Source organism: Polypterus senegalus, chromosome 12, assembly GCF_016835505.1.
Source record: "Polypterus senegalus isolate Bchr_013 chromosome 12, ASM1683550v1, whole genome shotgun sequence".
Classification (NCBI taxonomy): Eukaryota; Metazoa; Chordata; class Cladistia; order Polypteriformes; family Polypteridae; genus Polypterus; species Polypterus senegalus.
In genome coordinates this window covers 24,308,331-24,321,505 of record NC_053165.1, presented here as the reverse complement: position 1 = coordinate 24,321,505, position 13,175 = coordinate 24,308,331, and the positions used below count along the sequence as shown (strand labels likewise).

Here is a 13,175-nt window from a genome sequence, read left to right as displayed (position 1 = left end):
GTTAATTAGACAATAAAGTTGTAATCGTACCGTACAGAAACATTTCAATGTTTTGTTTTTTTTTTTCACATTTTGAAAGTGGTTAATTGTGTTTTTTTGTTTCTAATCTGTTTTTTGAACCAGATGAACATGAAAATGAATCTCTAACTTTTTGTTCTTTCTCAAAGCTTCTCCTTCATCTCCTGAGCTCCTCCCTACGACCCCCACAGAGTCCCCAGCACACCGCTTTGAAGCACGAATCGAAGATGGCAAGCTCTATTATGATAAGAGGTGGTAGGTTGCCAGCTTGTACCACTTCTCAATTAAAAATGTTTAGCAGTTATGCCTTGAATGAATCTGACAATTCAGCATAGGTTGGTGGCACTTTCTGAAGTGGGTTGAAATAATACTCAGGAAAAACCTTGGAGCCTGCTACAGATTTAGTGGGTTTACATTGTATTTTCAGAAGCCGCCTGTGCCCGTTTGAAAACTGCCAGCGTTTTATGCTGTCTGACTATAAAAGTCTGTCTAAGCAAATTTTGCTTTAATACTAGAGCCAGAGTGAAGTATTCCTTTAATGTTTTGTGTGTCTTATTATGTTGGACTGTTAGGCACAGCTTTGCTCATTCAGTCCGTGTTACTGACTTACTCGGCTCTATTTGCAGGTTTTGCTCTTTGCTGTAATTATTAATACTATATAATGAAGAAATGAGTAATGACATAAGCTTATCTTTCCATCCCTACTAAATGTATGTGTTTCATAGAATTGTTTTCTGCTTTTTACAAATATGAGCTTTTAGTTTGTATAGCAACACAGAATGTATAATGAACACAATTTTGTTTTTCCTCATACTTAACTACTTTGGAATGCTCATCATTTTAGATTTAGTTTGCACCCCAATCATTTTATATTGAATTGCTCTTTCTCATTTAATGTTTAGCGTGGCAGTGCTGGGCATTGTTGGCAGAGTAAAGCAAGCCAAAGAAACTTGTGCATGCAGGACTTGTGGTTATTATTCTTTATTTGGGAGACATCTGTACCCACAGCCTCTTAAATCAATGTATACAAAATACTCTCCTGCAGTAATATGCAGTTGACACCACTTCATTCTGAAATCTAAAACGTACAATATTATGAATGCTTTAAATTACAACTGGAATCTCTAGAATGTAGTAAACCTGGAGAGAAATTAGTTACAGTGGTAGAAAATAGATTAAAATCATTTCTGTGACATTACACCCCTTCTTAGAAATCATCTCAGCACTCTTTTACTAATCTGCATTGTTTTTGAAGTACATTTTATTTAAAGGGCCCACCTCAATAGGAGCAACATTTCAAACTTCAGTTGTTTTAATAGGCATCCTTTAAACACACATGCAGTGGATTTGTATTTTCTTTTAAACAGATAATCAGTTGGTAATATTTTTAAAAGCAGGCAGTGCCCTCATGTCCTATCTCCTCAAAGAGCCACAGATACTCCAAAGTGTGTATTCATGAAAAATAACAAACAAACAATATAATGGAAGGGAACCTGAGAAAAGTCAAAGTCCTCACAGAAGAGAAAACAGAATCTCACTAAAGCGCCTGGTCTGTCTTCACAGTTGACTCGACATTCGTCTGCCAGGAGGCTAACTCACCCAACTTCTCATCCTCTCGTGTTATTGTTGTTGAGATAAAGGCAGCAATGCTTTGCATTCTTCCATGCAACAGATGGCACCACAGTGGGCATGGGGAATATCTTTATAGAAGTTTTGGTGTGTTTCCTTAGTCAAAGTAACAGTAAAATTTGGAAAGCCAGTTTTCTGCCCTCCGTGTTTATGATCGATTGTCTCCCGGGTTATTTGCCTTGTATGACGGAATCGCCTCCTTTCACCCTCTGTTAGGACTTTAGATTCACCCACCCAGCCCAGGCTTGCTATTAGGCTCAATGAGTCTTCTCATGGAAGGCAGCTTTAAACTCTATGCTGAGCCCACTTTTGAGGTCAGAGATGGTTTGGCACCACCAGACCATGTTGTTCCTGCAGGGCGTAAAGGGTTAGGCAACACAGGAGCTGCTCGAGTTATCTGGCTGGAAAAGGCAATGAGCCTCCATTCCTCTCAAGCCCAGACTGTTTACTGCCACAGAATGAGTTGGGTGATAGTAACTGACCTGCCATTAGTCTGCACCCTTACAGAAGCAACATGGGCCAGATTCATCACACTTTAAACTTACCAGCCAAGACATATCTTGCTGCCATCTTAACAAAATTCCATGGTAATTAACAGTAATTTTGTGAAATATTTTTGTGTCAACTATAGTTACAGTGCCTAATGTCTAGCAAAAGTGAACGGTGGTATTTGAATCCATGCTAACAGTGTTGGTTTTATTTACATAGCTTATTTTCTTTCCTGCCCTGTACCGGACATTGCTGTTACTTGTATAGCTAATAATTCAGAAGCCCCCTATCCATACACTGAGCTTTGTTTTGTATTCCTCCAAAGACCCACCTTGTTTTTGTTTTTTCTTGCCCAGGTATCACAAGAGCCAGCCCATTTATTTGGAGTCTAAAGAAAGCACAAAGATCAGCTGCGTCATAAGCTCAGTGGGGACGAATGAGGTGGGTTTTTCTTTTCATTTTGATACCAGACTGGCGCTATTGACAAACGTTCAGAAGGTGCAGACATGACAGAAAACTGGACTAATAAATAAGCTTTGAAAGTTCAGCCAAACCTTCATTAGCTGCACCTTCTAGAAATAAATGTTCAGAGGGCAGAAACTTGTTTTACTCGAGATCTGAATGGATTAAAAAAATGTATACAGTCTACATCAGGGGTCACCAAGTCCGGTCCTGAAGGACCACAGTGGCCGCAGGTTTTCATTCTAATCCTTTTTTTTTTTTTTTATATATATAATGAGTGACCTGTTTGCGCTGCTAATTAACTTTGTGTGAATTCATTTTAATTGAATTGGTTTTTTTTTTTTTAAAGATTTGTTCCTCTGAATTGCTTCATTTCTTTCCTTAAATGGCACCCAAATGTGAAGTGCGTGAGCCAACAGAAGACCAACTAAGTCAGGGCCTCCAACTCCAACCAATTTCACTCCAACCTTGTTGCTTAATTAGGCACCAATTCTTGTTGTTATTTAAACTCGTTCTTTAATTTCATGGCTTGTCACTGCTCTCATTGTGCATTAGCAGATATTTCTGAAATTGTTGAATTTGTCTTTTCAAAGTGAGCTGTTAAAATGTTTTATGGACCTGAGCAGATCAACATTCCTGAGACATTCATCGTTCTTTATTTTCAGATATTGCATGATGGACACCAGTTGTTTTGGCTCATTTTGTATCTCATTATTTTTTGGCTGCTAATTAAAGACAGAAACAATTAAGGGGTCTGAGTCTTCAAGAGCAAGTCAATTAAATTGAATTCAAAAGAAGTTAATTAGCAGCAGAAACAGGTCACTAATTAAGAAAAGGGTTAGATTGAAAACCTGCAGCCACTGGGGCCCTCCAGGACTGGACTTAGCAACCCCTGGTCTCTATCGAGAGGCGTTTACTAGGTATGTTCTGTGGTGATCTGATGACAGTAGAGTCGGTCAGAGATGCACTCTTTCACCTTTCCTTTTCATCCTTCCTATGAAGTAGCTTATGAAGGAAACAACAGATTATATTTGCATGTTCATCCAGTGGATGTTTGCATCGGTATTAGAAGATCGGGGGGTATACGTGGATTACTCATTTAGCTGGATGTAATTGTTGACGATTTGGCCTGATCCTGGATCTGTCGGTTTTTTCGAAACTCTTGCTGGATGTGTTGTCATAGCAGCACATCCAAATCCTCAAACCTGCTCGGAGCAGGTCTGTTTTATGTAAACAAGGATTAGCTCACACACTTAAGTGTCCGTGCATGGAATTCATTCGGTCATGGCTTCGCCGTTCATGAATGAGCAACTAATTTATATCGGTGCGCAAATTATAAGAAGATAATTTCAAATAGAGAGGGTTTTGCGCGATCGGCAAAATCCTTTATTGCTCCCGGAGGAAATTCCTTTCGAAAGATACCGCTTTAGCCGGGGGAGAAATATTGTACCTCAAACACTTATTAGCACCTTATATTCAAAGTCAAACTAGGCGACCACACAGACAGTATGCATTGCTTTGAGTTTTTTTGCAAGCGGCACTTTTTTTAAATACTGTAGGCGATGCAGAAAATCTATCTAAAAGTGTAGTTTGCCAGGCAATTCGTCAAGTCTGTTTGGCTCTGAAATATTTCCTTTGGGTTTTCATAGTGTTTCCTGGACACCTACGTGTGCAGACAATAAAACAGGTGTTTCATGCCATTGCAGGTAGGTAATACACAGGCAAAAACACCCACAGTTCCATAAAGAATCTCACAATCGGCCTAACATTTTCATTACCCAGGATTTCCAAATGTGATTGGGGTACATGGGACTGATCAGAGTGGAGTTTGATCGAACATTATTTGGAAAATGTACCTCTCCTCCTGATAATCAGACACAGTGTCTTCATTAAATATTTGACCTTCGTCAATATCTTGTTGATCAGGCACAAGTTTTAGGGATCTGATATTTCCTGCAACTGACCCAACAAACAAATATAGGGCTATATGGAACATACCTATGGCACACATTGAGGACAAATATATGCAATGACCATCCTTTACCTGAAATGAAGTGACCACTGCATCCTGACACTGGTTCTGAGGAGGAGCTTCCCCCTGGAATACCCTCAGAAACAGGGCAATGGGCATTTTGCTGGAGAGCCAATTTTTCTGCAGGGGTTAGGTCTGGACTGTGTGGACCTCCACCTGTTTTTTGCTTGTCTGCCTTCTTCTTATTAGTGTTAAAATTTAATGTTTTTATATTATATATGATTCTTTATGTCAACAATTTTTTAAATAGTAATATACCGATATTTACCAGTTTGAAGTATATTCTTGTACTTCACTTTAACCTGTTCCCATGTGCTCCTTGTGCTCACGTTTGATCTGGAATTATGACATATTAAATAATAATTAATCTGACACATAGGAAATGAAACGCTGCAGTCAGTAAGTGCAATGCACACTACTTACGCATTTAATTTGCCGGCCACTTTTTGCCAGCCGTCTTTTCTGGTTTGGGCTGCTTTTGCAGTGTTAACCCCTTGTGCATATTAAATCTTGAAATTCTTCATATCCTTCGAATAAAAGGTCCTGATCTGCTTGTGTAAAACAAAATGCGCCCGTTCTTTGGTCATTTTGTTGCAGCCTAAAGACTTGCTGATCATGTTTTCTAGACTCAATATATATGGGCTTTTCGATCAGCGCGGGCGCACGCAATCATCTCGGATGATTAGATCCAGCTAGACTAATCTACTACACGGCTGCGTTTGAAAAACCGACTTCTCGGATGAGTTTCACTGGCATTAACTCATCCAAGATGAGGCATCTGATCTCAGATGATTTAAGCGACGTACGGAAAATACGGAAGGACTTCACTGATGATATTAGCCTAATGTTTATGTAACTGCCACAAAGACATCCAGGAGGAAACATGGAGGCTGTCCACGATCTCAGCCTTAGCATAAAGTCAGGGAAAGCAAACTACAAGAAAATAAACGATCGTTGACCAACCTGCAACTGTTAACACCCAATTCATTCCAGAAGTGAGACCATTTACACACATGGACAACACAGTGACCACAAATGGAAATCTTAAAAAAGAAGTGAATGGAAGACTTGACAAAGCCTCCTTCATTTGCTTCATTGCAACCTGTGTGGAAAAATAAAAGGCTGTACTTTTCACGTCAGATGTGCTCCGTGTCCTGTCTTACAGTTTAAAATGCTGGAAGACAGCAAACGCCATCTGCCAAAAAAAAGCGATGTGTTCTAGGCAAAATGTTTCAGGCACATCAAGGGAATGTTCAAGTCAAATACCATGAAAAATGAAGACGTGCCCCAGTTAGTCAATGCAGAACCACTTGGAGCAGTCATCGAGTAGAGAAGGTGGAGATGGTCAGGCTCAGTCCTTCGTATGCCAACCAGTGCTCTTCCTAAGGTTGCTTTTCACTGGACCCAACAAGAGAAGCACAGAAGAGGCCATCGCAGAGAGACATGGCACTGATCTATGGAGAAAGAGATGGAAGGATGCAGTCTGATGTGGGCAACCCTTGTGGAAGCCTCATGTGCCAGTAGGCACGACGAGTCCTGACTGAGCGACAGATTCTTGGTAGGATTTGTAGTACAACCTGCCTGCACAGTTTGCGTGCTCTAAAAGGCAGACTCTGTTCAAAATGATGAAGACTGTTCAGGATTCCTCAATTAAGACTCCTTACATGTGACATACTGACCTTATCAGTCCGGCAGCAAGTCTGTGTTTATACAGAGGAGTACAGTCAGTAAAGCAACACGTAATGACGACTTGCGTCCTTAGACTCTGAGTAGAATGAACATGAATGTGTATGGCTGATATCCTTCATTATGCCCCTCCTTTATTTTTGTCCTCCATTTGTTACTTCTTTTTGTCTGAAAAGATTAAAATTTACAGTCAAATTTAGATTTTTTTGGCAAGTATCTAAATGGTGAGATTTAGTTTTCTCTCTCTTCATGCTTTTGCAGTAATATGTAGTGTAATTCTTTCATTGTGATTTTTTTTCATAATCAATTCATTTTCAGGTGTTTGGCGGATTCCTTTTTTGAGAGCTTTTAATACATTTCATGGCATTACCAGACAAAATATTGCATACTCAAAGTGAACATCTTCATGTAGATGTATAATATACTGTAGTTTTGCTTTTGGGAAAATTGATATTAACTGCTTAGAATGGCATAGTGGCGACTACAAGCAGCAGTTGGGTTAATAGATCGTTCAGTTACACGTCCTTGCTGAATTGGAACCTATGGTTTTTTGCACTTGTATTTCTGTCTTATATTTTATGCAGGCACCTATCATTTATTTTCAATAAAATAATTTGCAAATTTAAGTTTTATTCTTGGAACACATTTGCTTAATTAAGCAAAGCATCAAATACTAAATAGACAAGCCTTGTAAAGATTTAAGGTGACAGCAAATCTAGCAAGACGTTCTGGTCTTTTGAGTTACTGCTAAAGGTTGGCACTTAAAAGGTTAGAAATTTTCCAGGAGTGTTGCTTGTTGGAATATTCATGGAATTACTTCTGTACTTACTGGTCTACAGTGTTACTCTGCATTTGTCTTCCCTGCTGGTGTCAGATTGCGGACCTGAGGCTTCTAGCAAGGCCTATCCTGGTGGTTAGCTAAGTGGCTCATCATCGTGACGTATTCTTATTCTTGTATTTTTTAGATTTTTTTTAATGTTAGATGGCTAATTTTAATAACGAATCTTTTCATTGGTAAAATGCAGTCAAGCAGCAGCAATTAAAATGCTAATTTCAAAAATGGACGGGTGTAAAGAATACACGTGTAAAGACCGCTAGAACACCTCGTGCTGCACGTTCTCCAAAGCTCCAGAAATCAAGTAGTAATTGGGGGTTTCTGCCCTCAGCTCAGTTGGTGTTTGTGGCACAACTGCCATGGAAAAAATATGACACCACCTGTTAGTGACCTTAGGTAAGGATGACAACGGGAGTGGCCCTGAAGATGGATGTTGTATCAAAGCCAAATGTTACTCCTGCAGTTTGGACTCCGAGGTTTCAAACCAAGCAAAGGTGAGCCAAAAAAATTCCACACAGCTTGCAAAACATAGTCATTCAGGTCTCATATACGAGCCATTTGTGAACAATCTTGAAACACAATCATCCCGAAGCTTTTATTTAGTTGATGCCCTACATTTCTTCATCATTAGCCTTAACCTTTCGCATCTGGGACACAACACGTTATATTCATTTTTATAAACCGTTGTGACTTGTAGCCTTTTATTTACTTGTTATTTGTAGGGAACCATCATAGTGAATTGTTTGTTTAAAGATAAATTTGTACTGCTTAAAAGGAGAAGGTAATGTATACTTCTACCTACTGTATAGGCTGATTTTGCTAGTGGAGTGATTTGTGCTGTTAAATTAAAAACAAAAAAAGAAAACGTTTGTTTAAATAAAAATCCTTAACCCCAACACCACAGAAAGATAAATGGCATACTGCAATATTACAACTTCCAGCTTCAATGACCATGTCCTGAAGGGCCATACATTACACCTCTCTCAAATCGCAATATCAAGTAACTAGCTGTGTAAGCCAGCATGGGGTCCTAGAAAGTATTGAAATCGTCAGAAAAAATAACTGAAATGTAGAGATGTCAGGTAATTAAAAGGAACTACTCTGGGCGTCTCTCTCCAAGGAGGATTTGTTTTGCTGATGTGCTCACATCACTTGCGTATCCTCGGAGGTGGATCCCTTACCCCAACTCCACCTCTCACTTCCATGCCGGAAGACAGACGGACAGACTTCAACGCCTAGACGTTTATATATGAGATTCCTTCCTAGCGAGTCTTCCTGCCCTCCAGTAGCTGTTGTGAAGAAGGTGTTTATACCAAAGGACCACTCGTCATTGGGGCCGCATCACTCATAATGCAGTCACAGGGGCTACTCTGTGATTGGCCATTTCCAGCGTTCACTGATCAGTTGTTTTATGACTTTTCTCAGACAATTTGAGGAAGTTTTTGTTTTTTTTCCCCCCTCTTTGATATCGGAAAATGTAACCATAAATTGGATTGTTGTGTGCAGAGGGTTAGGCTAGTTATTGTCTCTTACAGTAACTTGTGACTATGTACATCTTGGGGAAATTGTATCTTGTATATTATATTTAGAGTTGTTTTGGTGCCTAAAAAGAAACAATTTTTTTTTGCCTATCTTCGGTTCACTTTTAATTTTTAATTTTTTTTAAACATCACCCTGTTTTGAGCCCCATTGCTACATATACATTACAACGTGGCTAGGTTAATTTGAAGATGTTAGTTACATAGACAGAACTTTATCTGTCTCCAAGGATAATTAAAACTTTACAGAAGCTCAAGAAAATTATAAATATAGCAAAGCACAAACCTGAAACACACACACAATAAGAGAGCCGCTGCGGTGTGATGACAGGCTTGTAGATGGGAGTGAGGTGTAGGCCGATCTGCCCATTTGTGCACCTCCAGCTTATTTTGTCCAGAAGTGGAATATGCTGATAGTAGTTGTTTCCAGTTCCCCTGTTTTATGGCACCAGCATTCAAGAGTAAGAACAATTCATCATTAAAGTGTTGGTAGCACGGTGATAAACATTAACAAGGATGAAGTTACTTCCCTCCCTAGGCAGTAACGTGGATGAATGTTGTCAGCATTTCAAAGTCTGGATTACACATTTTAGTTTGAATTACAGTAATCCCTCGCTATATCGCGCTTTGACTTTCGCGGTTTCACTCTATCGCGGATTTTAAATGTAAGCACATCTAAACATATATCACAGATTTTTAAGCTGGTTCGCCGCTTTCTGCGGACAATGGGTCTTTTAATTTAGGTTACATGCTTCCTCAGTTTGATTGCCCAGTTGATTTCATACAAGGGACGCTATTGGCGGATGGCTTAGAAGCTACCCAATCAGAGCATGTATTGCATATTAACTAAAACTCCTCCATGATATAAGATATGCTTCCCGCGCTGTGCTTGTTTGCTTCTCTCTATCTTTCTCGCTCTCTCTGCCTGACGGAGGGGGTGTGAGCAGAGGGGCTGTTTGCACAGAGGACATGGACGCTCCTCTACAAAATGCTGCTTTATCGCGGTGCTTCTGTATACTTAAAAGCATGTATTGAGTTTTTGATTGTTTTGCTTTTCTTTGCGAGCGCTCCCTCTGACATTCTCAGCTCCTGACGCGCTCCTTTATGATGGCGCTCCTTTGAAGATAAGATATGTTTGCTTTCTTTTAATTGTGAGAAAGAACTGTCATCTCTGTCTTGTCATGGAGCACAGTTTAAACGTTTGACTAAAGGGTGTTATTTCATGTCTAGAGGGCTCTAATAATGTTAACAGGGTGGGAGAGTTTATAAGGGCTTAAAATATATAAAAATAACCATACAAACATATGGTTTCTACTTCGCGGATTTTCACCTATCGCGGGGGGGTCTGGAACGCAACCCCCGCGATCGAGGAGGGATTACTGTATAATGTGTTCACTTTACCAATGCTTATTCCACACGCATGTCCAGTCTCCCTATTGCTTTTTCCACTCCATCTTATTGTATCAGTTGAAACCCTTCCTGCATTAAAGTAGCATCTACAGTAACATAAGTTTAAGCCACAGTACCGGTATTGGCAGTGACTCACCATGTGATATGAAAGTTCATCCAACTTGTTTAAAAGTGATTGAACATTCCTCATGATATGTAGACAGGTCAGATCTGAAACCTTCCTACCTTACTTTTATTCTCATTTGGCCGTTTTCATCCTCTGTCAAGGTGCCCCTCCTGCTAAGAGCGACGTACAGGATATTTAGGATATCGCACTTTGTGCTCCTCAGATGTTGGAGATGTAAGGTAGCCTTCAGATCCTTTACATTCGCCCTGTGGTGTCTCTCAAGTTCACACCTCTTTTGTGTGCAGTGATAGCAGCACATCTTTAATTTAAAAATCTATTTCATTGTAGTCCAGTATGCCTTGCTGGTACTTTTGCGCTCCTCTTTATAACCTGAGTCTGTGCTTGTGTTTTTGTGAAGTGACTTTGTTCCTGTCTGTTTTTTTTTTCAGATTTGGGTACGAAAGACCAGTGACAGCACTAAAATGCGGATATATCTAGGACAGCTTCAGAGAGGAGTATTTGTCATTCGACGGAGGTCTGCTGCATAAGTCTCTCCTATACTGTTGGTAGTGGACCATGAAAAAACCCAACCCCACCCCCACCCCCAACTTTGTTTCGATTCCTTATTCAAAGTTTAAAACCATCGCCTTATTCACTTTGGCTCAGTCTCACTGCTAAGGCTCTTGGACTCTTAACGTGGCGTTTGCCGTGATAACTGAATGCCAAGCACATTTTTGCCATAATTACTTTTGTAAATAAAGGTGATATCAATAAAATGTTCATTTCTCATAATGGCTGTTCCTTGCAATGATTGTAGTTTCTGTAAAAATGAATGACAGGCCGGATCTGTTTTTCACAAATTTAAGAGATCGGTCTTTAAGGTGGCATGTTTTCAGATGTGATTCCATGTACCCACAGGTTTATAAGTGGCACAGTGTTGGGCAACAGGCATCAAGGGTTTGACTGGATGTAATGGAAGGAAGTAAAAATGTTTTTTATTTTTTCACGTCTAATTATCATTTTGACGTTTTCCTGCCTACCCCGGATAAGTCCAGTAATATCCTGTCTGCCTCGAAATGCATTTTTAGGATATTTGCGTTTGCCACACCTGCCGTATCGTATCATAGCAGACCTGATTGTAAATAAATAAAGTTAAACGGTCGAGTTTGTTTCTTAAATTAAGAAAGGTGCCTGATATTTTAAACTTGTTTTTCTCTGTGACTTTGCTGGCTCCACATAAATGGCTGTAACTTCACTCCAAAAGCAACCTACAGGTGAAAACAGCACAAATGAAAAGGCCCTCAGAAATCCAATTGCCTTTGGCCCTGTCTGAGTTTGTGGTGGTTGTTGCAGGTGAAACAAGATGTCTGCAGTAAAGAGGCCAACGTTAGATTGATATGGAGCTCGTCTTCACGGCATTGCTGGCAGAATATCTTAGGGTGGACACGGCAGATAGATGAGTTAGCCCTTGGGAACTAAGCCTGTGCTGTTCTGTGTGCTCCCAGTACGGCGACGTAGTGAACTGAATTGATTTCGACAGGTCAAGAAAGCGTAGGCTGGGCGCGGCGTCGGGTTGCTTTTGGTTTTCAGACACTTTGTGAAAGAAAAGCAAAAGACATGAGACCGTAATCCATGCCACAGATCGTAAAGGAAATAATGAAAGGCAACCTGTATGACAATGGGACCGCAATGGTTTTCTTTTCTTTCTCTCCTTTGCTGCTGTTAGTGTGCTCATTCAGTAAGGCCTGCAGTTCTCTTTGAATCTTGATGGCTGAATTTGTGCTGAATAAGCTGCCAGCCGCTCCATCATTCCAAGCAACTGTCTTTTATTATTTTCTGAAGGTACATTGTGCTTTATGTTAAATATACAGACATTTATTTATAGCAGAACGCGCCAGAATTTAAGGTTGGTGTTACCTGGGAGGAGGATGTAAGGATAGAGCTGCCAGGAAAAAGGAAAAGAGGAAGGTTTACGGATGGGGTGAGAGAAGACATACAGGTGATGGGTGTGACTGAACAAGATGGAGAGGACAAAGATATGGAAGAAGATGATCCGCTGTGGCAACCCCTAATGGGAGCAGCCAAAAGAAGAAGAAGAAAGTTGGCGCTATCTGAAGATGGTGTAGCATGGATTTGTCGACAGACGTTGTTCTTCTGTGTATCCCACAGCCGAGCTGAAGAAGAGCAGGCTACAGTTACTTTAATATTTAAATGTTATTCTGCTTTTTGTTAAGCCTTTCTCTGCGGGTCACCGTAGCTCAGCTTGCAAGGCATTTTTGTTTGGGGATCCTGTCAGCCTTGGGTTCTCCGAATTTGTAGTCTTCAGGACTTTTCCTATTCAGTTGTTGTAATCTGTTTTAAGATAACATTCACTCTGAAGCTGTGAACAAAAGTTAAGAGGCTAGCTAATGAAAATATAAGAAACTACATTTGCTGTTGCAGTGTTTCTCAATGCCCTTTTATCACACTGGAGATGTTGTGTATACCTATAATGAATTCTCTTCAAACTGTGTCCTTTAGTTATAATTTTCTTTTTTTCATTTTTAATCCAAGTGAGAACAGAATGTGCATCCTTTCATAATGAAAAAGATGTCCATTGCTGTCATTCTCATGGTAGCAATAACAGATACACTTGATGACACTTTTACAGAGCCTTGTTTCACAGCAATGCAGAACGTAATTCTGTAATGCAGTTTACCTGAGATTCTGTATATCCGAATTGCACTGTAATCCTGGGACTCCATGTGGAAATCACTGATTGAGTACAAAATAATGCGGGCAACACTTGTTGGCTCATTGTTAATGTGTGGAGGAGAGCATAGGGATGCTATGGATTGTGTTCTCACCACTTCAGAGAACCTACATTTGCCTTAACTTTTGTGGGGCGATTTCATGTTCTTTCTGTGCTGATGTTGTTTTATTCCAGTAACTGTAGTTTTTACGACATCCCAGTTTAGTTTAATCGCTAAG

The 13,175-nt window shown here is 40.0% G+C and overlaps 1 protein-coding gene across 4 annotated transcripts in view; it reads left to right on the top strand.

Moving 5' to 3' along the window:
* Positions 1–10,999, top strand: part of suds3 (SDS3 homolog, SIN3A corepressor complex component) — a 49,085-nt gene extending 38,086 nt beyond the window's left edge. For 3 of the 4 annotated variants that reach the window (XM_039773004.1, XM_039773002.1, XM_039773003.1), the window contains exons 10-12: positions 168–273; positions 2,493–2,577; positions 10,655–10,753. In XM_039773004.1, the coding sequence (XP_039628938.1) occupies positions 168–273; positions 2,493–2,577; positions 10,655–10,753 (290 nt within the window). Of the gene's footprint in view, positions 1–167; positions 274–2,492; positions 2,578–10,654 lie in introns of all 4 variants that reach the window. The other variant, XM_039773001.1, reaches the window with a different exon arrangement.
* The last annotated feature ends 2,176 nt before the right edge of the window (positions 11,000–13,175 follow it).